The 27,510-nt window shown below is 38.0% G+C and overlaps 1 protein-coding gene across 2 annotated transcripts in view; it reads right to left on the reverse strand.

Moving 5' to 3' along the window:
• Positions 1 to 27,510, reverse strand: part of ZNF609 (zinc finger protein 609) — a 167,872-nt gene that overhangs the window by 28,194 nt on the left and 112,168 nt on the right. For both annotated transcript variants that reach the window (XM_006920268.3, XM_025038814.1), the window contains exon 3: positions 14,937 to 15,162. In XM_006920268.3, the coding sequence (XP_006920330.1) occupies positions 14,937 to 15,162 (226 nt within the window). The remainder of the gene's footprint in view (positions 1 to 14,936; positions 15,163 to 27,510) is intronic.

Here is a 27,510-nt window from a genome sequence, read left to right on the forward strand (position 1 = left end):
ATCACTGGCAATAAGAAGGATGGTATCATCTCAGTGGGACAGCTTTGAGGAAATACTTGCCTGGGGTTGAGATGGAATCGCACTTGTCCACAGTTTTACTGCTTTATGACCTAGCAGGAAGAAGCGGGATAAGAACATGGCCAGGGGCTGGATTACATGAGGCACTTTTCCTTTCAGCCTTCTTTAGCAAGAGGCTGACAGATGCAGCTAACTGCTGAAACCTTTTTCTTTCTGTTAACCTCCACTTGACATTTTCAGGATTTGTTAACAGAGCAGAACTGAACACATTGTGGCTCGCGGTGCCAGGGAGAGGGGAAACGGTAATGTAAGGAGAGAAACAGTTGGGATCAGAGGGTGGATGCTCTTCTCTGCCCAGACTGGCTTTAGGAAGCAATGCCTCTCATTATTATATATAGTTCTACATTTCCTTCCTCTCTTTAACTTGTGACAATAATTATTCTGAAATGTTTGATGGTCTCTGATATGGGTTGAAGTGTGTCCCCCAAAAAGATATATCAAAGTCCTAACCCCAGAACCTCAGAATATGACCTTATTTGGAAACAGGGTCTTTACAGAGGCAATCAAGTTAAAAAGAGGTCAATTAAGTGAGCTCTAATCCAATATGACTGGTGTCCTAATAAAAAGGGGAAAACTGGACACAGTGGCAGACACACACAGAGAGAAGAAGATGTGAAGGCACACAGCGAGAACACAGCCATGTGACTGCAGTGATGCTATCTACAAGCCAAGAGAAACCAGGACTGCTGGCAAACACCTGAAGCTCGAAGAGGCAAGGAAAGATTCTCCCCTCTAACCATCAGAGAGAGCACAGCTCTGCCAACACCTTGATTTCTTACTTCTAGCCTCCAAAACTGTGAGACAATAAATTTGTTGTTTTAAGCCACCCAGTGTTTGTTACTTTGTTATAACAGCCTTAGGAAACTTATGCAGCCCCCAAAGCAGACCTGGTGTTGACTAAATCAGTCAGATTTTACCTTAACTAGCCTCAGTGAATTACTGCTGCTAGCCAAGGAGAATGTAGTCTATGGCAGTGGTTCTCAAACAGCGTAGTGGAGAACAGTGGTGATGACAGCAAAACATAATTTCTAGGGGAGCTGTTTCACAATAAACATGCCCAAGCTCCATCCTGTACCTGATAATTCAGAATATGAGGAGTGGGGGATAGCTAACATATATTTTAAACAAGTTCCCCAAAGGATATCACAGACTTGCTCTCATCTTCCCTCCTTTCCCCAAACTGAGTAACACTAGCTTAAATAAAAAAGAATAAAACTTTGGGTCTTCTCCAAATTGATCTGTAGCTTTGATGTAATCTCAATCAAAATCTCAGACTTTTTTTTAATAAAAATTCACAAACCGATGCTAAAATTTATATGCAAAAGGCCAAGAATATCTAAGGCAATCTTGAAATACAAGCTAGAGGACTTACACTACTAGATACTAAGACTTATAAAGCTATAGTTATTATAACAGTGTAGTACTGACACAAGAGTAGACAAATGGATGCATGGAATAAAAGAGAGAGCCCTGAAATAAACCCACACACAAGTCACTTGATTTATGACAAATGTGACACTGCAGTGCAGGGGGAGAAAGCGTGATCTTTTCAATAAGGTGCTGGGTCAATAAGGTATCCATATGAAAAAAATAGAATCTTGACTCCCAATTCATACTTTAAAAAAAAAAAATCAATTTCAGCTAGATAGTAGATCTAAATAAGAAGAGCAATAAAGTTCTCAGAATAAAATATAGGAAAATATCTTTTTTATCTTGGGAAAGGCAAAATTTCCTTAAATAGGACATTAACTAAAAGAAAAAAAAAGATGAACTAGACCTTATAAAAATGATGACCATCCACTCATAAAATGGTATTATTTTTATTTAATTATTTTAAAATTTATAGGGTGACATTGGTTAAAAAATTATATAGGTTTCAAGAAAAGGTACTAAAGAGAAAACACAAGATATGGAATAGAAGATATATACAGTACATATATCTGATAAAGTCCTCATAACCAGAACATACAAAGAACTCCTATATATCATTAAGAAAAAAAACATACAATACAATCCAAAAAATGGGTAAATGCACTTCATAAAAAAGATTTCCAGATGGCCAACGAGCAAAGGAAAAGATGCTCAATTTCATGGCTCATCATGGAAATGGAAATTAATAACACAATGAGATACCAGCACACACTAAACAGAATGACAAAAATGAAAAAGACAAATAAGGTCAAGTGTTGGCAAGGGGGGCAGAGCGACCAGGAGTCTAACTGAAAATAGGAGTATAAATTGGTCCAGACACTTTAGCAAACTGTCAATAGCAATTAAAGCTGATCATATGCATACCTTATGACCCAGGAATTCCATTCCTAAGTATATATAGAATAGGAATGTATACATATATTCCCCAAAAAGACATGTATAAGAATTTTCACAGCAGCATTTTTCACAACAGCCCCCAACTCAACACAACCCAAATGCCCATCAACAGCTTAATAAATAAGTACTATTACATAGCAGTTCCCCCTTACCCATCACGGCTCCCAGTGGATGCCTGAAACCACGAATAGTACCAAACTCTCTCTATATATATATACTATGTTTTTTTCCTATACATACATACCTATGATGCTACTCAATTTGTAAATTAGGTATAGTAAGAGATTAATAACAAGAACAAATAATAAAATAGAACAATTAAATGTATACTGAAATAAAAGTTATGTGAATGTATGAGCTCTCTTTCTCTCTCTCAAAATATCTTATTTCACAGATAGAAGATTCTTACCATAGATCTCAGCAACTTTTATTACGTCAAGAACTTATACCCTTTCATTTAAAGGAAGCACTTTACAGCTTGCTTCTCTTTGGCATATCTGAATTGCCAGCATCACTACTCTTGCAATTTGTAGCCATTATTAAGTAAAGAAAGGGTAACCTGAACACAAGCACTGCAGATCTGATAATTGAGATAGCTACTAAGTGACTAATGGATGGGTAGTGTATGCAGTGTGGATATGCTGGAAAAAGGGATGATTCATGTCCTGAGGAAGATGGAGCTGGACGACAGGAGATTTCATCACGCTACTCAGAATGGCGTGCAATTTAAAACTCATGAATTGTTTATTTATGGAATTTTCCACTTAATATTTTTGTACGAAAGTTAATTACAGGTAACTAAGGTGTGGAAACTGAAACTGTAGATGGAGGAGGGGGGAGGTTAAATTGTATTTACATAATGGAAAACTATAAAATAACAAGAATAAACAAAATACAACTACATGCAATAATATGGACGAATTTCACTGGCATATGTTGAGCAGCTAGACATAAAAAAGTACATACTGTAATAGTTCTATTATATATAATGTTCAAAATAGTTAACGCTAATCTATGTTAGCAGTCGGAATTTATTTTCTTGGATGGGGGTTAGCTATTGGAGGGAGGTATGAAGGGGCTTCTGGGGTTCTGATAATATTGCAGAACCCCAACGTTTACAGTATTTCTTCATCTAGGCGTTAGTATACAAAGTGTGTTCGCTTTGAAAATTCAATGATCTGCATGCTCATGATTTGTGTGCATGCTTATGATTTGCATACATATTTATATTTATATTATTGTTCAGTCAGGCCTATTAACATAAAAACAAAACAAAACCTTGGGGTCTGTGACTCTTGTAGATCAGTGCCAGGATCTGCTGAGCACAGGGTACTTCTATACTTCAGGCACTCTGCCCAGTCTCCAGGGTGGCAGACCAGTCTAATATCTAATGCAACAGCACATGGGGGCTGGGGTGGGGGTTATTTCCCACTTTCTATATCCGTTCATTCTCCAGATTCCTGATTCTAGGAGATTTTTTTATATAATAATTCTAAGTAGTAGGCTAAAAGCCGAAAAGCAGAGAGGAGCTTGGTAAATGGGAAGATGCACAGTATTTCAAGTGTATGGAATAATATGGGAAATTTTTCAAAAGATGAGGATAATCAGAGTTAAATAAGGAGAAGGCAGGTTGTTCACTGAATTAGTTCAGGGTTAAAAGTTTCATTTTATTATGAGTTCAATGGGGGTAGAAATTATTTGATAGCAGTCTTTTAAGCTTTTTAAAGATATCCTAAAGAGAAAATAGAGTACAACTTGTGGGAGGGGAGACTACTCAATTTCTCACCACAGCCTTTTTGTCATAGAGCTTGTTGCTATGGAGAAGGCCATGAAGGCAGCAACTAAGGGAAATAAAGGATCTGGCAGAAGTAAGTACAGGGACAGTAGATTAAACAAAAATTTCTTGAGCAATTAGCAAGTAGCAGGGCCTATAAATGACACACTTTCCAGTTTTTACTAACTCCTACCCCTCTCAAAGTACATGGGCCTGGTTTGCCACTATAATTTAACTCAAATAGAGAAGCCTGAATGGGCCTAACAAAGCCTAAGCCTGGCAGACAAAACACAGGCCATTTAGCAATGCTGCCTCATGCCAGGGGAAATCAGCTACCTACCCACCCTATCCTGGGGAAATTATCTCCAGCTGCCTAAATTATAAAGTTGATGCCCTATGATTTCTTTGTTCTGTAAAGCCTGAGGGAGATGGGATAATGAAGTATCAGAAGAGGTGGAGAACAGAGTAGTCAGAGACAGAGAAAGAGAAAAAAAGAGACAGACTGCACGCATGCGTGCGTGTTAGTTCTCACTGGTGTGTGTGTGTGTGTGTGTGTGTGTGTGTGTGTGTGTGTGTGTGTGTGTGTGTGGAGAGAGAGAGAGACACAGAGAAAGAGAGAGAGAGAGAGAGAGAGAGAGAGAGAGAGAGAGAGAGAGAGAGAGAGAGTGTGTGTGTGTGTGAGAGAGAGTGTGTGTGAGAGAGTGTGTGTGAGAGAGTGAGTGAGTTAGTTCTCACTGGTATCATTAAGAGGCAGCAGCAGTGACCTGGGAGCAAAGCTCTGCCTGAGCTAGTCTGAAACTACTGCTGTGGGAGAAAAGGCTAGTTGCCAAGTTTGTTAATAGCTTCTGCTCATCATGGTTACAGCAGCTTTATCAGCCAGGGCAGGGCCAGGACCTGTTTTAGCAGTGTAAGCACCGAGATGGAGGGTTCAACGACACCTTCCAGCAGACCTTGCCACAACCGAGGATTAAAAAAGACAGTTCCCTCTTCTGTTCCACACAGATGATCACAGAATTGTCAATATGAGAGCTGAAAGGACCACAGAGATAGGTAATCCAACCTCCTCGTTTTACGAATGAGGAAACTAAGGCCCAGATCAGTTAAATGACATTATCAACAGGGTAAGAAAACATCAAGGGTCTCAAATAGGGCCTTTTTCTCTTGGAATCACATGTCGAATTAGCTAAATTAGCTGGGGCTAGTGATTAGCCCCTGTTTATGCCAGAACTATATTTATTGCCTAGGTATCATCAACCTGGGTACGTACATAAGTATCAAGAACGAACTTATTTGTTAAAGGAGAGCATTAGTAACAAATCAGGTCTGCTCTGAGCCCATCTTAGAGGGTTTTGTTACTGAAATATCAAAAGAATCTCATTTGAAACAACCATACCTATCTTGCAAGCCTGCAGCCTAGCCAACTGTACTACCTGACTGCTTTGCTGGGAGGCAGGAAGGAGGTAGGCGAGAGTGCACAAAAGGACATCTCTCTCCCTTGGAGATTAGTTTATTTTGCAATTTGTAAAATGGAACTCAAAAAAGCCTGTAGCTGAAATTTCTCCTTAGGGCTTTACGATTTAAATATATGACAGTGGACAGATAACACAATCCACAAGGGTATATAAACACGTAACTGCCCTAAAGCATCCCCTAGGAGAAAGGTGCTAGGTGGAAAGAATGTGTTGGCTGTTGTTTGGTGTGGGGGAAGGGTGGGAGAAAGTAAGTATTGATTTCCCTAGTGTTTTCTTTGTGTGGCTGCTGTTGCCATGTGGTGGTCTGTTGCTATGAAGATTTGTGGTGCCAGACAATGGCTGCTAGGCTCTTTATGACTGTGCTATTGGTAGAACAGTTTCTGTGGGAGCCAGGCTAGTATGCAAATGGCTAAGCAGTGGAGAAAGCTTGGTCACTGAGAAACATCTCTCTCCAGGTAAGCAAAGCGCTGCCTAAGGCAAGACTGAAGGTGAAACAGTGTTAATTATATACAGCCAAGGAAAAAGAAAAACCAGTACCTGGGTACCATCTTACCTTTCCAATATAAACATCCCAAATTAGATATGTCACAGTTCACGCACATACTTTCTCACGTCAGAATCACACAGAATAACCAAGGTTATAACTCCCAAGGTTACTATTTCCATGAAGAAGATTAATGGACAGCCCCTTCCTTTTAGTGAGAAAGATAAAGACCCACAGCCGGGATCTGCAATCAGACGAGGATGCAGAACAGCTGAGGCAGGTTTCTCAGCGGAGCTACTACAGGCAAACTAACTTCCTGCTAAGCAAAACCACTGCCTATTACTCTGATAATGAGTAAACTGCTACCCACAGACGAAAGCACGGGGCTCAACCACAGAGTTTGAAGCAGGGCCAAATGCTGTCCCAGGTAACAAGAGCCAGAGTACACAGAAATCACCCTGTAGATGACAGCTATTTACCCACCCTCTTCCTTCTCCCACACAATTGCTCTTCTCTCCATCTCAGAGTACACATACACTTTTAAATTATACATAATTTAAAGATCATCTAGCTCGTATGCTGCCCCAAACAGTAAACCATTGGCTTACATGTGACTATTTAAATAAATTTTAAAATTCAATTCCTTTGTTCCACATGCCACATTTTAGGTGCTCAATATCACATGTGACTAGACTAACATTTTGGACAGCCTATTTCTAACACAAAAAGTTCTACTAGACAGTGAGATCTAGCCCAAGCACCCCGCCCCAATTAGAAATCTAAGGCAAGAGAAGTTAAGAGACTTACCTAAGATCATGTAGCTAGCTAAAGGTACAATATGTTCTTGAAAATAACTTTCCTGACTCTAGTTCAAAGACAGTTGTTTTGTACGACTGTAACTTTAAGGCACTATTATTCTCTGAAACGGTTCTCAGATAGTTCCAGACACTTCCACTAGTCGTTGGAACAAAAATGATGTGGAGATGGGGATGTAAACCTTTTTATGTTTGTTTGTACATGTATATGATAAAATCTTTACCAAGTGCAAAAAAATGGAAAACACCCTCCTTTCCCCCAAATCACTAAGCTAGAATTAAGCTTTAGAAGATAGGCCAAGCACATCATACCCTCTGGCATACAAGGGAGCTGCACTCACTTCAGCTTCAAAAACATGGTCTTATAGCATTATGACTTTCTGATATTCTGGAAAAAGAAGACCAGAATAATTTCAGAGATGTTATGAGAAATTTCTAGGTGGAGTGGGAAGGTAAACCTAGATAAATGATTATCAAACTTTTTTTTGGGGGGGGGGGCGGTAGCATCCTATTCAAATATAGTTTTACGAAGGAGCCTAACATATAAATCACCCAAAGGTAGAAAGAACTGCTCTGAGTTGCATCTGCTGGGGTAGCAGATGTGGAGGCTGGGACCTAGCCACTCGGCACCCCTCACTCTTTATGACCGTTTCTGAGGTTCCTCCATGCTCAAGTTCCTCAGAGTGTAACTTCAAACCATTTCCTCTGAAAAGATCTGAAGGTTCTATCTCTGACTTATCATTTCAAAAGACTGGTGGTGAAAGCCACTGTTTAAAAAAAAGGAAAAGAAAAGCAAGTACTTTACAAAATCCCTCATTATTTTTAGTCAATACATAGCAAATGATTCCAAGAGAGGTTACCAAAAAATTACCATTTTCACCTACATGCTTGAAACACATGGGTACAAGGCATGGTCAATATTATTAATAAAATATTTACTAATTATTTTACTTTCTGTGTAAAGACTGAACTAGTCCTTGGGGAAATAAAATGATATATAAAATGCAATTCTCTGCCTCAGTCATCTTATAGTCTAATAAAGGAGAAAAGACACACAGGAAGCCTGGGTGGAAACAAATAGGGACTACGTTTTATTTATGTCACTGTAATCCTAGACGGAGAGAGAAAGAGGGAGGTACAGAAAAAAAATTGAACTAATAATGGTCGAAGACTCCCAAAATTTAGAAAAGACATATGTACAGATTCAAGAAGCTAAATGAACCCCAAAATAGGAATAAATCCCCCCAAAATCCACATTGGACACATCACACATCACAATCGAAATGCTGAACATGATGGAAAAACTTTGAAAGCAACCAGGGGAAAATGACATATTACTTATAGCAGGACAATCATTTAAGTGATGGTATATTTCTCAGAAAGCATGGAAGGCTAAAAGGAAATGGATATTTTTAAAGTGCTGAAAAAAAGAGAAAGAAATGTAAACCTAGATGTCCGTATTCAGAAAAAAAATCTTTTAGGAATAAGGGTGAAATAAAGACATTCTCAAAGAATTATTAGCCAAGGAACATGCTTTAAAAGAATCACTAAAAAAGTCTCCTCAGGAAGAAGGGAAACAATGGACTCAGGAGAAAAGGAATGAAGGAAGGGCAACAGAAGTGTTATGTATATGTGTAACTATAATAAACTATTCTCTTGAGTTCTTCAAAGTATATATGATGATTGAAAGGGAAAACTTTTTTTTTAAGTTGTCTGATGGGGTTTTTTCAATGTATTAAATGTAATACACAAGACCAGGTGTTGCTAAACTTTTCCAGTAAAATACCAGATACTAAATATTTTTGGCTTTGCAAGTCATATGGTCTCTGTTGTAATACTCTGCCACTTTAGTGCAAAAGTGGCTAAAAATACGTGAAATGAGTGTGACTGCATTCCAGTAAAACTTTACATAGGGACATGGAAATTTGGATTCACTAATTTTCACATCACACAATATTCTTGTTCTGAATTTTTTTCCCAACCACTTTCAACCATTAAAAAAACACTGCCTGTTTTTGTACGGCCTATAGGCCGTATAAAAACACACGATGGGCATGCCAAGACAATTAAAACATAAAGAAGGGAAGGGAAGGTCAAGGGGTTGACACGGTGGTAAGATTTCTACATTCCACTTGAGGTGGTAAAAAATACTAATTTTAAGTAGATTGTGAAAAGTTAAATATATATTGCATTCCCTAGAGTAATGACTTAAAAAGCATATCAAGAGATGACGAATGAAGAGTCAGATAATTAGGGAGGTTTGAGCCTAGAAAATTGGTAGAATGGAAATGTAGGTGACGACGGTAGGTGTAATGAAGAAAAACAGAGAAGGAAAAAGAACCAAAATATTAGGAGAAAGATGATTATTGTTTTTTAAACATTTTAAAAATCAGCTTCTGCTGATGTTCAAATCAGCAGGATGAAATGGGATTAGGCAAAGGGTCAAATCTAGAGATAAAATATAGAAATTGTTTATAAAAGGAAAACAGCTGAAGCCATGAATATATAAGACTACATTTACTAAAAAGAAGGCTGCTGAGGTAACAACTTTTGGGAGTTATAATGTATAAAGGCTATGCAAGGAAGAGAGACAGAGCCTGCTAATTGCTTCCTTTTTTTCCCTTAGTATGAGCCTCTATTTTGTGTGGGGAAGCAGTGTATCCAGCTAAAAAGCTACATTCCTTGCCTTCCTTGCAGAAGGGGTAGCCAATGAGATGTAGTAGGCAGAAGTATTAGGGTGTGGCTTCTGGAAAAGCTTGTCAAAGGGAAATATTTAGGTGGGAGGCAGATTCTGTTTTACTCTTCTCCTATCTATAAAGTAAATGTGATGGCTTGAGCTACATTAGCAATTTTGCAATAAAGAATTAACTTGAAAGACTCCAGAACACCTGATTACATTGTGAAGCCATCATAGCAGCCCTAGACTGCCTATCTTCAGAATTCTCTTACATTAAATCATTATTACTTCATCTTCTGTTCCTAATGGCCCAATCCTATTTTAACTCAATGTTTTTCCTCAACTTTCTCCACTATGGCACAGATAGTAAATGAAAACAATATTGTGGATAAGGCTGCTTGTCTAGGGGGAAAGGGAGAGGGGCCCCAGCTGCAGCAGGCCCCAGCTGGAGGCCAATAGGACAGAAGTGACCATTTTTAAGCATCCTAAAACCCATCTGGAATTTCAAGAGTGAGATTTAAGGAAGTGTCATATGACAAAGGTAAGAGAGGAGAGTTTTAAGAATAAAATAGAGCTTCTAAAAGTTTAGGAAGGACTGAAAGACCTTTGGAAAACAGATGATCATTGGTATGAGAAATGTTTCAAACAGTGACAGAAGAAATCCCATGGCAAGATGTTACATGATATTGGGCAAGTAAAAAGAGACTGGAAACAGCAATAGGAAATAGTTAAAAAAAGAGGAAAGGTCAGTAGTTCAAAGGCGTAGCAAGGATAAGGAAAATATTTTCACCGTAAGGAAGTATTACAGAGGAGGAAGAGTTTAAATGGAAGAGGAAAGAATGAATATGAAGAAAGAATAGATAAAATTCATGGAATAAAGAAAGTCTAAAATAATCTGGAGAATAAGGGAAGAAAAAAATAATGGAATAAGAAAAATAGATTTTAAGAGAGGAGGGAAGCTGGGGGATTTAGGTATGTATCTGTGATCTTATTTTAAAAAGAGCAGGAAAAGAGAACGAATCGGGCTAATGAATCCTTAGAATGAAATAAGTATTGGGGAATGTGAATGTAATAGGGAGATTAAGGAATTGCTAAACTGTATTGCGAGCTCAGCTTATGTCGGCTAATATACACTTGCATCGAAACAGCTGGGTTCTATGAATTCTTCTACTTGTCAGTCTAGGATCAGTTGAGAAATGAGAGAAAGATTTCCTGAGTTGGCAAGGTGGTTTCATTTTTCTGATGAAATGAATCTATATAATGAGTGTATAATGAAATTTCATTATTGGTATTAATATTTTTCAGTTTTCATCCTCATGATTGATATATCAAACTGTTCGTTTTCAAGATGTCATAGTCAACTAGGACTGGATCTGTGCTGATTCCAAGGTTGAAGTCACAGATTCTTATAATTTAAAAGCTGGATAGGTCCTTACTGGTCACTTAGTTCAAGAGATGAAGTAACTAAGTCCCAAAGAAGTTAAGGAACTTGTCCAAGGTCACAATAATAGTGGCAGAGGTACAGAGGTCTCTTGATTTTTGCTTCAGTGCTCTTTCCACTATACCACAAATTCTTCTAGAAGGCACACTGCCAAAGTAAAAGACATCACTAGTGATAGCCTTCCACTTAGTAATGTGGTCTAAAAAGGAGAACCTACAGCACCTCCTGGAATTCTTACCTAAGTTAGCCATGTCTTTCTTTAAAACACCACAGAAGCTAATAAGCAATTTTGCCTCAGCAAAAGAATATGGCCTGCCTTAAGGCCTTTAATACATTGTTTCCAGGACCCTGGGTTAAGGTAAGTCTTGTGAACCAGGAAGGGACTCGGAACTTGTTATGCTGATTTGAAATGAGGTGGGACAAAGTGAAATCAGGTGGAATCAGACCTCTACATACATGCTAAGAATATACCTCAAAAAGCCAAGGAAATCATTCCAGGTTACACTTGGGTGCTAAGGTTGAGCCTAGCCAAGGAGGGTCTTTGCAGTGCTGGCTGAATTGTGAGCAGCCTAAAAAAGATGGGATCTGCAGGAATTTCAAAATGCCTCCAAGGCAAGGTGCACAGTGAGAGGTAGGGAAGAAAGGAGCAACACTGCAGTACAGGTAAGCAAAGAAACCACTAAAAATTGAGGCCATGATCCCTACACCTGTTCTCAGCAAGGTGGCTCAGTTCTATAAGGATCGTGGGGTCCTCTGAGAACAGAGGCCAGGCATTCACAGCTTCTCTGGAAGCTGTAAGGGTTTTTCCATTTGAAGACAGTAGTTTGTTGGGCAAAGAGAAAGACGTAAGTACAAAGTGTCAGGTAGCAAACAAAAAGCCTAGAAAGCTGGAAGAATTTTTTTAAAAAGTATCTGTATATAGTAATTAGTTCTAATTACTAACTTGAGGACTGACTCAGTACCCTAGATCTTATTGATCTACAGAGAATGAGCTTTGCAAGAAATCTGTTACCTGAAGATGATAAGGAATATGAACCAACTCTGATTCCAATTCAGACCTTTGCCAACTGACAGTGCAGGTGAAGGCCCTCTGGGATGGCCAGAAAGAAGAGTATATAATTGCAGAACAGTCCTCTCTCCCTTGGGATGGGGGGAAAGAGGAAGAGGGGAAGGGGGGGAAGTGAGGTGGAGGGAAACTGGGAGGAGGAAGAGGAGGAGGAGGACGACGAAGAAAGAAAAATAGAAAAGAAGAGAGGTACTAAACCCAAAACACAATATGGTAAGTGGGATAAAATATGGTATTAAACATGAGAACTAAAATCTTAGAGATTTAATTAAATAAATGAGAGTGATCTCAAACCTAGTGAAAGTTGTATTTATTCTGAATTTCAGAAAAGGTATAAAATTTTGGAAAGTAGCTGACATGGCTTCTAAGTTCAAACAATATTATAGTACCTATTAGATATATATTAACATAGCTCCAGGAATGACAATGACATAATTGCAAGCATTCATTCATTCAAATAAATATTTTTGAGAGCCTACAACAGGTATCAGGTGTTAAGTGCTAGAGATACAATGGTGAGCAAAACAGAATTCCTGAGCTCATAGAACTTCTAAAACAGTGGAAGAGATACACATTAGTAGAAAATTACAATTACAGATAATCTCTGATTAACGATGGTCTGACTTATGAGTTTTCAACTTTATGACCGTGCAAAAGCCATAAGCGTTCAGTAGAAAAATAGAAACTTTGAATTTTGATCTTTTCCCGAGGTAGTAATACGCTATATGATACTCTCCTGTGACGCTGAGCAGCAGCAGCAGCAGCAGCAGCAGATTTTGCCCAACTCCAGGCTAATGTGTTCTGAGCATGTTTAAGGTAGGCTAGGCTAAGCTATGATGTTCAGTAGGGTAGGTATATTAAATGCATTTTCCATTTTCCATATTTTCAACTTAAAATGGTTTTATCAAAACATAACCCTACTGTAAGTGGAAGAACATCTGTATATGTAAAATTGCAAATTGTAATGAGTGCTGTGAAACAAAGTACAGGCTCCGTTTAAAGTATATAATGAGAACATGGTAATAAGGCTGCCAGTGACAACTAGAGAGCCTTTCAGAGCAAATTTACAAAAAAAAAAAATAAATCTGTGCTAACGTCCACCTGGCAGTAAGGAAGAACTGGGATCCTCAGATAAAAAGGAATCCACTGTTCTCAGGAGAGTAAAAGGTTGGCCTCACTCTCTTGCTAAGTTTTCATCAGGTCACATACACGAAAAGCATCTCGCCCTTGGAGAAAATTCATCAGCATAAAATGTGTAGTATAAATAGGCAGGAAATTGATGTCTTCTATCTTCAATATATTGAGGCAACAGGCCCTGAAGGTTGCTTGGTGGCACAGAGCTGTGGTCTGGATATGTTTGTCATCCCAACAGACACTATGGCTGTTCAGATGTTTGGCCATAGGCAGATGACATTTTAAAAATCAGAGACAGCCACTTGTGATTTCCAGATTGTGTATTTTATACATAGAATCCAGAGTCAACCTCTAGGCTCAAGCCTTCTCTCTACTGTCTCTGCATCAGTTTCTAACACAACAGGATTTTTTGTGTGTGTGCATTATCATCTCAGGCACACAATAAAACCTCATCAGCAATGTTACTCTGAAAGCTGAAGCTTTACAATATATCTAATAACAAGAGAGCCCAAAACACAAAATTCTTAACCCATATGATATCATTTCTGACCACATGGTAGACTTTTAACTAAATACTAAATCACAACAAAATATTCAGAGGAACAGACATTTGTCGGAATGACCAGAATGAAACGCCTGAATTTCCACAGGCAGACTGACAAGATAGCTTATGATAATCAGAGATAATGAGCTGTGCTTCTCTGGGCCTCTAAACTCCTCAGAGTGGCGACACTTTGAAAGTCTGGTTAGTGATGCAGAGACATGATGGGACTCTGAGGCCCAGCCTCTCTAACCACACATACTCTGACAAGGACTTTAATTTTTTATAAAAAGAATTTATTTGCTAAAATCAAATTGCCACAGACGGTACCAAAGGATCTGAAATACCTGGTTAAGTCCCTTTGCACTCTTAGTTTTTCAGGTTTATGAACTTCTAAAATAGAAGAAATTCTGTTCTCAGGGGCAAATGGAACATACAAGAAGTCTGGATGGTAGCCTTGGGCAGCAGCACCCTACAGGGAGCCAACTGCTTAGTGGATGCCTGAAAACAAGACCATGTAAACATTTCCTCGCTGCCTAGGCCTATAAAATCTGTACTAAGTGACAGATGCATGAAGTGGCGTGGGTGGCTGGGCAATGAGGCAACCAGTGAGAAAGAGCTGGCTGCACCTCCAGGTGTTAAAAAAGGCAAGAGCTGCACGTTCAATGAGCCAACACTAAGCCAGCTTAAGAGTGACTGTTTTCCATTTCCTTGACTCGAACAGCTGCCCTTTTATTACTTTTTCTCTTTAAACCCAAAAATTCATTTATATTTGAATTCTCTCAAATAAAAGGATAGAAAAAAGTATGGAGAGTATAGACAGAGTTTGAATTACCTGGCCAACACCTGTCAAATGACTGCTTAAGTACCCAGGCCAACACTGTTGAATAGCTATGAAGGAGAGATAATTAAAACAAACAAACAAAACCAAACAAACAAACAAAAAACTGGCAATCTCTAGAAGCTGGACGATCTTACTAAGTGTGCTGTAATCCTCTGGGTGGGAATCTCCAGCAGACTACGGTCACTTGAGACTCCTAATAAATACTTGGTATTATTTACAACAATAAGCTCCTGCTGATAGAAGCAGATTGAAAAGGATGGCAAAACTACACAACGCACTTACCATCTTCTGTTTCCTGCCACACGATGCCCTCGAGGTTGACGCTCGTCCCAGGTTCACAGGGGCCCAGGCACTCGGGCTCGGTGGCTAAAGCCACATCACATGTGTTGACCCCGACTGATCGGGTACGAACCATGATCTGCTCACAGGGGGATGAGATGTCATTACTGACCACTGGCACCAAAAGGTGCAGCGGTAGCACCGCTGGTGTGGAGACAGGGGACTCCATCTGTGGGGGAAGAGAAAGTAGTAGCTGAGTTACAGGGAGAACATTTAGAGGAAATACTGTCTCTGTATTTAATCTAGTCCTACATCCTTTCCTGCCAGTGTGTGGAAGCCTTTTAATATAAGATTTTGATCCTTTCAAGTTCTAGCTCATGATACAACTACAAATCTAGTGGTTTAGATGAGTGCACCCTGTGCTAGGAGAAGCTTTATTTCTTATTAACAATTTCCACATAAACTGTACTTGGCTAAAAGTATATTAAAAAATCTTGTCTCATTTAAAAGTCTCTAGTGAAAGAGAATCAGGGCCAGGTTTCAACAGTAACAGCACGAAGACTGATGAGAAAGAAAAGGAACAGCTTTTGAGCCATGTTCTACTGATGCCACTACACTTCCCAACAGTCTCTCATTCAACAAATAATACATTAACCAGGTACAAAATCCAAGAATACGCGTGGGGATAAAGAAGGGGAGAAATATCCAGATCCTAGGAATGGTACTTTAAGAAGACTAGAGCTTTAATTCATCTTTTGCTAGAAGGAAATCTACTTAAAAGTGAAATAGGAGAGCTGGGAGCAACCTGATCAGGGTTTCTGTTGTAAGGGCAACTGGTTAATGAGAATGGCATTTTGGAGTGTGACTCTAACGTTAACAGGAGGTGCAGCCCGCAGATAAAGTTGATTTCGCACACACAGAATAGTCAAATACAAGGACCATCAATCTACCTCCAACTCCAGAACCTCTCACAAGAACACAATTACTTAGATTCCAAGAAGAATGCAACACATCTAGAGTTAAAAGTTGTAATAAAGAAGGTAATAATCCTGTAACTCTTTAAATCCTAGCATTTATCAGGTTGACCAAGTACTACCTCTGAGTCTATAGTGCCCAAATCCTAACTGAATATAGTATCTTGCATATGCAAAGGCACTCAATACACACTTACTGATCTTCTCTGAAGATTAAGTAGGATATCAATCAGCAGACCTAGGAAATGAGAGTCAAGGATCGGGACCCTCTTACCCTTGTGAAAGACTCTCTTAGTCCAGGTTGAATATACTCCTTCAACAGACTTATGTTCGGAGAGAGCCTCACGTTGAACCCATAACAAGCTGCTGGACAGCTCTGTAACAGAACTCTGGTTCTGGAGGAGTTTACTGCATGACCACCACTCTACCTAAAATCTACCTACCTCTTTTCAACATATACATGCATACAAACACACACATATCTCCTGGCCTCGAATACTACTCTAGAAGCTGAGGTCTGGGTATTGCATCCCTTCTCTGCAGTTAGCTCTGACATCTCGGATTAGAAGCCGCTGCTATTTGCAGATCATCACCGTCAGAGTCCATAGAATGCTAAAACACTGATTCGGATTAATTCTGGTCCCTGAAAAGCTGCCAAAACATTATCCTTATCTGCTTGTTGTCACACACACACACACACACCCCCTGTACTTCCCTAACTCTGCTTTTTTCATAAAATGAAAGTGGAAGCCTGTATAATGAAGCTTCTGCATGATGATAAATGCCAAAAGGCATTTTTGCTTTATTTTGCACTCTTGAAAATCAGGCATTTATAATTTAATTTGGCAGCCTTCCGGGGATATGGCAGATTCTTGAAAGACCCTTCAACATTTTTACGCACGAACCTTAAGATAGTAACAACACAGAAAAAGTAAACTACTACTCCTCTATAGTGCTGGAATCTGGCTCTAATTATTAAGCCCTTTCAGGAATGCTACAAGAAGGTGGTTCGTAACTCTTTGGAAATAAAGCTTCTTGGAAAGTTTACCCTTGAGAGTTACTAGAAAGGGGAAATTAGAGACAGTATACAGATCATCTTCACTCTTGGCATTACCTCTGTTTCTCTGTTCTTTCTCTTGGGAAAGAACTGAGACAGAAGCAATTTCGCAGCCAGGATGTCCATTTCCTTTGCTTAGAGTTTGTTTACTTTTCTCTACCTTTCTTCTACTAGCAAGACAAATTCCTGCAAGGTCTTTTTTTCTGGGACACAGAGATTGGCCTAAACCTTCTAGGTCACTTGCTGTTGCTTGAGCATGTTCTGTTGCAAATCTGTTCCACCGCTGAGGCAGCGATCCCAAACACGGAAGCGGGTAAGTCCCTAGGGAGTCACCTACACCCTCTCAGCCATCAAGGACAGCTCTTTTCTGGAAGTAGTTTCATTTCTCACTAGGTTATTCACTGCTGCTGGAGTCCAGGGAGGAGGTAAGCTACTAACATCCTAGATAAAGCCAAGCCCCCATTTCTGTACTGACAGATCCAGGAAATACCTAAGATATAAGCAAGAAACACCACTGTTGCATTCAAGCACTCTGCCTAATTAAACCCTGCTACAGAATATCTGGAAGAGAAACTTAGCTGAGCTGAATACTAAGGATAACAGAACTAATACATGAGGAGCTGATTAACACGTACATGCATCAAACTACCTTGCTGAATAGAGTTGCTAAGTAGAGTTCAGGATCTCTGTGTGAGGATGACTTTATTTAATTATTCAGTTAATTAAAAGAGATTTTGGGGGGTGGGGAGAAATGAAGAAACCCACTTATGGGTTTGGAACTATTCAGTTTCCTTCTACTTTGCAACAGAAATCTAAGGAGAAATCACAGAGCAGCACAATAATGTTTAATTACAGCTCCAGCTCTGCTAATTACCATTTGGTCACATCTATAATCTACATTAGGCCATAGTGCATAATAAGCAGCTCTGTGATATTCATCTAATAATCTAGGTGGCTTTATGGGATTTTATATTCTACTATTCATGGGAACCAACATAGTTTCATTTATTACTCTCTAGGAGAGACTAAAAATCAGGAAAGGGCTCATTTTGCCATCTTTCCCATATATCTAGGATATGAGAGCAAGAATTGTCAGGAGACTGGGGCCTGCAGGAAAAATAAGGAACAGGAATATAAAAAGTTAAGGTAATTAAATACCTTAACAACTAAGACAACAATAAACCTGGGCCAATTCTCACTCTCTAAAGTGCTAAAGAAGTGCCACCAACGCTCCTGGGGCTCACTGAATGGAGAGGTAAACAATAAACCAAAACAAAATCCTAAAAAGAGACAGATAATTTAAAGATGAATGTCTGAAGTTTCCCAACAATTCATGTTCTTTATCTTTTAAAGATACTTCTTTTCAAGTCACCTTTAGATATTAGTCTTAATAGCACTTATTAGAGATCTGAGTGCTGATAGGCAGGTGACACAGAAATGAGGACTGGAGAGAATAAAGAAAGGCCAGAGCCATTAATCTCCCTACAAGAAGTAATTATACACTGACTTGGCTGCCTCCCACATGAGAGGCACTGAAGGAGGAAAAATTTCAAAGCTGCAACAGAATTTTGGAGGTAGGAAATACAGTGAAGAAATATTTGATTTATACCCTTCCCTCTACCCTTTGCAAATGAGTCTGATATCTTCACCTTCACAGTCAAAAGGTGGAAAAGAAACTGGTTCTACTGGTAATTGCGGTAGCTCTGAGAAATGCCCTTTTATCCAAGAATGAAAGATAACTGGGGATAACAGGTGAATGTTTAGATTTATTGGATAAGATTACATAGAAAGTAAAATGTCATCAAATATATTAAGTACTATAAGTTTTCTTTCTTCAATAATTGCAAAGGTCCTTCAAGATTTTACAGTAACTCAGCAATGGCAAAACTAACAGTAATACAGGTTCCTGATTCATGGACAAATATAAGTACTCCCCCTGCCGACATATTCTATAAAATTTGATTTGTTCACTAAGTTTTTATTGTGGGTTATTAAAAAGAGCAGGTGTTTTTCTTAAAAATCACATTTACTAATTTCTGTTGTCTCTTTAAATACAAAGGAAAATATCCTTAGTTATTCGAACTGCTTCCTGTTGACTGGATTTTGAGACAAAATATGTTCACAGTATTTTTTAAAAAAACAATTAGGGAATATTTTTGCTTATTCTGAACCAGTGATTCCTTGTTATGAGAAACTGGTAGGTAGAAATCATGGAATAACTGAGGATGGAGGGAGAAATCTGAGTTCCTCCTTTCCACAAAGCTCTTCTCAGAATGTAACAGAATATTCCAGAGTAAATTCTAAAACAATACAAGTAATTACTAGTGAAAGAGGAAATCAGCCCCTTTCAAACACTAAGTACTCTTTGACTCTGCCTCTCCTTTAGAAAGAAGGAAGGGAAGGCAGGAGAGGAGGAGGAAAGGAGGGAGAGAAGAAGAGAGGAAAGGAAGGAAAGAAAGGCTGCTGGTCTTCTAGGCTTCCATATTTCTTAGGCTGCTTAGAAAAAGAATTTGATTGTAACTCTGGTTAATTTCCAAGACATCTTGTAGCAGAAGGCAAGCGGGGAAAAGAAGAAAAAGAAAGACACAGTAGCTGGCACCATAACCAGACATCAAACAGTTCTTAGAAGCTACATATTCCATTATTCACAGAAGACTTACTTTAGCTCTCAATTTTAACTATTCTGCACCTGGTCACGGTCAGCAGTGAAGGCTGTTCCAGTGTGTACTGGAAAATATAAGTGCAGTGAACATATAATTTGAAGACTACAGACTAACCACAGGGCGTTCTCCTGCAATGGTCTCTATACAGTCTCAGGCTCAGACCCTAAAGTCCTCTTCTGGTAACCAGGAGATAGTGGATCGAATGATCCTAATATTCAAACCCATTTAAATTCCTAGTGTGTGGGAATGGATTAATTATGCTGGAAATTTAACAAATGGAAAAAAAACTCATAAACAAAGTCAATGCACAACACAAATCACATGGCAGCATCCATAACTATGGCAAAGGCTTTGCTAAACGAAGCATCTATTCTCTTCCAAAGTCTTCTCACTCTACAGTCTCCTGCCTGCTTGAATTCACCACATTTTCCTTCAAAAAAGCTATTAACTTTGCAGCTGATGAGTGATGATAGGGACCTTAGTACTACCTCTAAAACTTTTTTGCCCTCACAGAAGGTTAATAATCCCTCCTATTCCTGTATTGTTCCAAGGAAAGCACTGGAATTAGCTTCTCAAGAATAAAGAATTTGAGAAAAGCTCATTCTTTGGTTACAACTAATTCTTCTCCTGAACATACTTCTTTCCTCCTTTCACATATTCATTTCCTAAAATGTCATGGCTGGAGCTTGTCATTTCTACTCAATTCTCTTACCCCTTAGAATACAAAAACAAACAAACAAAAATAATCCACAAGCCAAATAAGATGAACACAACAGAAAGTTAAAAACCTTTTTCTGAATCTTTCAGAATCACAAATGTTAGAAAAATATCTCAATTGACCTGTAACACTATGGACCAAACTGTACTAAAGAATCTAATTGTCGTTCATATTGACAGCCCCATGACAAAGCATAAGAATTCTAAACTGAGACATCACAAGCCACATCTTGCTCTCCAGTAGCTTGGGAAGGAGAAATGGGAATAACACTCTCTGTTTTAACCAGTTCTTCAACTTTTGGTCTTGGGAAACCTTTACAATCTTAAAAATTGAGAACCCTACAGAGCTCTTATTTATGTAGGCTATGTCTATTGATTTTTACCATATTAGAAATTAAAACAAAGGTTTTAATACATACTAATTAACTTATTTCAAACAATTCTGAAGTGACAGCATTAGAGACAGACAATAGATTAGTAGTGGCGAGGGGTAAGGTGCACACGCGTGCACACGCATGCACACGTGTGCACACACACACATACACAAATGAGTACAAAGTGGAGGAAACCTGAACAAGACAGGTGGATTACATCAATGTCAATATCCTTGTTGTGATATTGTACTATAGCTTTGCAAAGTGTTACCATTGGGGGAAACTTGGTAAAGGGTACATGAGATTGCTCTGAATTATTACAACTACAATTATCTCAAAATAAAAAGATTAATAAAAAATTGAGAACCCCAAAGAGCTTTTATTTATGTGGAATATATCTTTGATATTCACCATATTAGAATTTAAATATTTTAATATGCAATAACTTGTTTAGATAATTTAAAAACCTATCATGTATTAATACATATAACATTTTATATAAAAATAGCTACAATTTTTCAAATGAAAGAAAAAAAAGAGAAGAGAGGCACTGACTTATATTTTGCAAATCTCTTCAATGTCGGATTTTACAGAAGACAGATTCTCATGTCTGCTTCTCCAATCTGCTAAATGTTTTGCTTGAAGTATATTAAAAAAACTAGCCTCACACAGATTATATATATAGCCTTTTCAGAAAACTGTAGATATTTTTCTTTGATATGACACCAAAACTCAACAAGTGATAGTTCTTAAAGATAGTGGCAATGTGGAATCTGAAACTATTATCAATGAACTTTTTGTACTCTGTTACATTATAATCTGCTGGCCTATCTTGCACTTTGAATGTTTCTTTTACTCATGTATGATTTTTTTAACATCATGCATTAGTCATTTGGAAAATATTAATTTCACTGAGTTATACAGTTCTTTCAAATACTGACACATTTTAGTGATATCAAAACGTCGTATTCATTAATATTGTCTCTGGGCTCATAGGAAAAGTCTTCTAAATATTAGTAAGCTGTAAAACTCATAGAGGGGCAGAAACAAATTTTCCAAAATTGTAATAGTTGCTTGAAAGCTCAAATTTTATAACAACAAATATTGTCAGTTGTTTTCCTTGGAATAACAGGCTCATTTCATTCACTTTCAAGCAAATGTCTGCCAAAAACCCAAGTATGAATAACTAATTTGTCAGTAGTTCTTTCAAGTAAAAAAATGGCATTCCAAGAAAAAACTGGCTAGTTCAGCTCATAACTCAACTGCACAAGTGTTTTACATGTACTCCCCATTCTGTCGCATAGAATATAAAATGACATGTACTCGAAGGTTGAGATTTAATAAATTGATAATTGTTACTGCTTTATTAAAGACATTTTAAAAAAGTGAAACTGACTTTATAAAAAATTTTATACTTTAAGGGCATAGCAATGAAGAATGTGATGGCTACTAGTATAATTTGGTGCCACTGATTTGATTTGTGCCAGGATGCAAGCCATTTTACCCACCATCAGTGCAAAGTCAAAAGAGTGGAAGGGCAAATGAAGTCTTAGTATTATGAAAAGTTTTGATTTAGCAGAACCTCTGAAAAGGTCTCAGAGATACCTAAGGGGTTTAAGGGTTATTATTTTGAGAACTATGGAAGTTTCGTGTTCTGGGACTGGGAAAGTGATAGGCTTCTTCAGAAACATATGCCCATCCAATTCCTAAACAAAACTGGGATTCTGGTAGCGAGGAGTTGAGGGAGATTGTCTGTTCATTAGGCAAACAAGAATGTCTTATTTGGGTGAAGGAAACAGAGACACAAAGGCATGGGAAATTATGGGAAATTATTAGCAAGGAGGACATAGGAAAGAACACTCCTAAAATCAACATACTAAGGATCTTATAAGTAAGAGATGTTTACGAGTTAGGGATTAATAAATTTTGGCAACTGAGTAATAAGTATTTTAAAAATTGGGGAGAAGGGCTCAGTTAATTGTTGAGAAAATGGACAAATGAATGACGGTCATTACTGACAAAATGACCCTTACCCTTGTGGGGGAAGGGGGAAATAGTCTCTCTAGTGCCTCTGTTTTCAAATTGCCAAAGATAAGACTTCTCTGAAATTATAGTTCATAAATTAAACATGCCATTATCTAAAAGAAATTTAAAAAAATGGGTCTTTAATTAGCCAGGAGCCATCATTTCCTACAGATGTCTTCCTTGTCTTTGCTATGTAAGCTAGTTATAGAGATAAAATTTTAAAGTGGTATGAAGGGTGTTATAAAGTATGGATTAACTCCTAATTATGGATACCCTAGCACTGTGAAACCAAAAGGGAAATGGCAATCTGTTTAGATAGGCTTCATTGCCCCAGCGTCTCCTAGGTGATTTTGTGTTCTAGGTCACAAAATATCCACTGATTTTATTTAACTTCCACATAAGGCTCATGGATTTGACAGGAAACAATGGGTTAAGTCTGTTGAGAGGTCATTTTATTTTAAAAAAAAAAAAAAAGAAAGAAAGAAAAGAAAAGAAAGGAAGAAAGAAAAAAAGAGAAGAAAAGAAAAGCACCTTAACCAGCAAAGCTGATTGGGGTTCCTAGAGAACATATTTATACTATAGCATCTCATTTTACATCATATATATGTTCCTAAAAGAATATCTAACTAAACACTCAAGGGTGAAATCTTTTCTATAATAAGTATTCATAAAACCCGCATTTGAACTCTATCCACACCCACCTATGAGGGTAGAGAAAATAACCCTTACTTTATTGGGATGGTTTAAAAGATTAATTTTCTTAACATACATCAAGTGCCTAGCAGTGTGCCTACAGTATTTTGGCAATCTCAAATTACTGTTAGCTATTCTAAGAGTCAAGTCACTCTTGAAAGATCATATTGAATTTCATATCCATTAAGACTCCCTAGAACTCTTCTAATCAAACTTTGAAAAGACTGTCTTCAATCCCTGACCCTCAGTTTTCTTTCCTATAAGTAACCAATGTAATGTGTATATATTTGCTTTTTTATATGTACCTTCCCTTTATTCTTTTTACACAAATGACAGTGCACCATATACAGTGTTCTGTACCTTACTTATTCGTGTAACATAGATGTAGGTAACTGTTTTAAACTTTGTGCTCATTTCAACCAGAGAGACTGATTAAAATCTCAACTCTATTACTCAATAGGTGGGTGACCGCAGACACATTATGCAATCTTTCTGAGCCTCAGTTTCCTCTTCTGTAAAATAAAAACATTGAGGGTATCTATATTTCATACGGTCATTGTATAGCAATTAACTGCATGTAAAGTGCTAGTGTACAGTGTGAAGACACAGTATAAGTTCAATAAATATTAGTTAAAAATGATGAGTAATAATAATATCTTGTTAATTTTATTCCATCATTCGGTCTCTTATGACATTGCCAATCTCCATTCAGACATTCAGTGCTTCAGCTACCTATCTGCAGTGCTTCATAATAGTTAGTTTTGACTTTTCATCATGCTTTCCCTTCCTTCTTCTTCTGATAGAGGAATTTTTCTTTCCTGTGGGAAATCCATTTCCCCAACCTCATTCTCCTACAGGAGTGGCCTGATGCTACCTAAACTATATGGAATCAATTCTCCACAGGCTATGGAGATTCTTTCTTCCTCTGGTCCCTTAGGTTGGAAGGACTAATTACATTTGGAGCTGCCAGTGGTTATTTCTTCTAACACACAAAGAAGACTTGTCTAAAAATAAAGCCAATTCAGGGGAAAGTAGAAAAGGGAGATGAGTAACGACAGAATCCCGATGACATTATTTGAGCCCCTGCCTGAAACCAATAAACTTCATTTGTGGGACCTACAAATTCCCTGTTTGCTTAAACTAGCTTGAGCCAGGTTTCCATTACAACTGAATAAGTCCTGACCACTATATATCACACACAAATTTATATGCATACTTTCTATTTAGTCACAGAAGTTATAATAAAAATGTCGAACTGGACTGAAGGCTGGACTGAAGGCAGAATCTTGTGGTACACCACCTCCATCTTAGCTGACAAACATCTAGTGATCAATACCTTTTAAATATAGCTCTTCAGCCAGCTATAAAGTCACCCAAGTGTATCACCATCCAGTCCACATTTCATCAACATGTCATCAGGAATATCGTAAAAGGCTTTTTCAAATACCTTGAAGAAATCACGACATTCCAATCTATCCACTCAACAACTCTATTGGAAAAAGAGAAAGTTTAGAGTGTCTTAATTTGGTTTCTAATAAGCATTCTTTTTCTGCAACCTTTCTTCACTCAGAAACATTTAATATTTACTATGGTCTAAGCACTATACTATGGCAAGTGATGAATCTTAATACGAAAATAAACGCAGGGTAAACAGCTATGTACATTAAATCCAATTATCTCTTTCTGCTGTATATCTCCAGAAACCTAAAGATATCAGTTGAAAAGTGATATTTTGTATAAAGCTAGTATTTATTAAATGGCCTGCTCCTAGGTCTGGTGGAGCAAACAAACGTGAACAAGCAATTAAAGCAATGTCATAAAGGATGCAAAAGAGGTAAGTATGAAGGGGGCAAAATAACTGTGTCCACCTGGGAGAGAGGCAGGTAACACTTTTACAGAGTCTTGAGGAATAAGTTCAACAGAAAGATAAGAAAAATTAGGTTATTTTCATCAGATGCAATTCCAAATACACAGCCTGAGAGGACACCACACAGTTTGGCATGGAGAGGGTAGAGGGAGTGGTGTACATGTCATGGTAAAGAGAGTCCCTGTGGAGTTTTAAGTGGGAAAGTGATATGGTCCAATCAACTTTAACAATTTTTTACTTTGGCTCTGAGGGAGATTAATCAGAAGGCAAGGGCACCAGTTAGAAGCCCTCTATAACAGTCCAACTGATGTATGATGATGGCTTGAACCAAGGCAGTGGTAGTTGTAATGGAAAGAAAGGAATGGGTTAGAGGTAGAATCAATAGGACTTGGTAGTTGACACAATATCAAAGAGATAAGAAAAATCTGGGCTGAAGTCAAGGTTTCTGGTGCTATTATCTCAGACAGGAGATATAAGAAAACAATAGCAACAATAACAAGTTGTTGATAGAATCAGCAAATTAAACTTTGGATACAAGTCTTAAGTAGGTGTCTGGAGATACAGGACTGGAACTCAGTAGAATGGTCAGGGCATGGTAGGTAATGGTAGGTAACAGAAGCCATGAAATTGCTTCATCTAATTGTGAGTAAGAATCATTATATTCCAGATCAGGGGTCTCCAACTCCCAGCCACTCGGACCAGTACCTGTCTGTGGCCTGTTAGGAACCAGGCTGCATAGCAGGAGGTGAAAGGCAGGCAAGCTAGCAAAGCTTCATCTGTATTTGCAGCCACTCCCCAGTGCTAGCATCACCGCCTCAGCTCCACCTCAGATCATCGGGCATTAGATTCTCATAGAACACTGGTGCCAAAAAGATTGGAGACCGCTGTCTAGCTAACAGATTTTTAATACCTTCATTACTTAAATATGGTCCTTATTCTAATACAAATCCATTCAACAGAGCAATAAAATGTAGAATCACACAACTCTCTAAGGCTCAGCAAAACAGATATCCTGTATTTGCAGAGTCAATACAAAGTTTATACCCTTGCTTGCAAAATTTCAATTGAGATTAGGAGACAAACTGATAAATAATCACAATAGAGATGAACAAAGGACTGCAAGTACCCTATCCAGGGAGTGACCGCAGGAGGGAATAAGGAAGACTTCATACAGGAGTGGATCTAACTAATAGGAATTTCCAAAGAGAAGAAGAAAGAAGGAACAGCCTGTTCAAAATGAACACAATAATATATTCGAAGGACCGCAAGTTGTTTGGTTTGGTTGGAGTAGAGTACAGGGAGAGTAAAATTTGGATTTAACTTTGCAGATATTAAGAAAGTACTGAGGAATTAAAGCAAAGGAGTGATGTTATCGGATTTGCATCTTTAAAGGTAAAATTAATAGGAGGAACAGATTAGACTAAGAGATGCCTGTTGAAATAAACCCAATAAGTCAGAGTTAGGGGGATAACAGGAAGGGCTCAAGAGACAGTCAGGATGTATAAGCAAACTGACTTTATGAGATAGTAGACATGTAGATAATCAGTAAAAGAGTCAGGTATGATTAGAATGTCTGATTTAGATGGTTGGGAGAGGATTTCATTCCACAAATATTTACTGAGCACCTAATATCTGCCAGGCACTATTCTAGGTGCCAAGGGTATGCTATGAACAAAGCAGCCCAAAATCCCAGTCTCTGGAGCTTAAATGTAAGTGGATGGTATTCTATTACTGAAAGAAAAAGAAAAAAGAGGAGGAACAGGTTTTAATTTTAATTTGGAGAATGAGTTGATTAGTTTTTGTTTGTTTTACTTTGCTTAGATGCCAGCCGGCACTCTGGGAAAAGAAAACTAGATGTATATTAGAAGGTAGGTTTTCAGTCCACAATCTGAAGAGGTCATCTGAGTATTTTTAAGGACTTCAGAATAATACATAAACACAAATCAAAACACAATATAATTTTCTACCTATCTGACTGGCAAAGATCAAAGAGTTTAACAATATTCAAGTTGGCAAGAGTATAGAAAAAAAAACAGGCACTCTTATACAGTACTGGTGGGAATTTGAATTGATTGAAACTCTGGAGAGGGCAATTTGGCAATATGTATCAAAATGCAAAATGCACATGCTCTTTTGTCTAAAAATTCCATTTCTGGAATTTATATCAAGAAGATAACAGGATAGGTACACAAAGATGTATGATAGTT

Source organism: Pteropus alecto, unplaced genomic scaffold (genome assembly GCF_000325575.1).
Source record: "Pteropus alecto unplaced genomic scaffold, ASM32557v1 scaffold86, whole genome shotgun sequence".
Taxonomy (NCBI): Eukaryota; Metazoa; Chordata; class Mammalia; order Chiroptera; family Pteropodidae; genus Pteropus; species Pteropus alecto.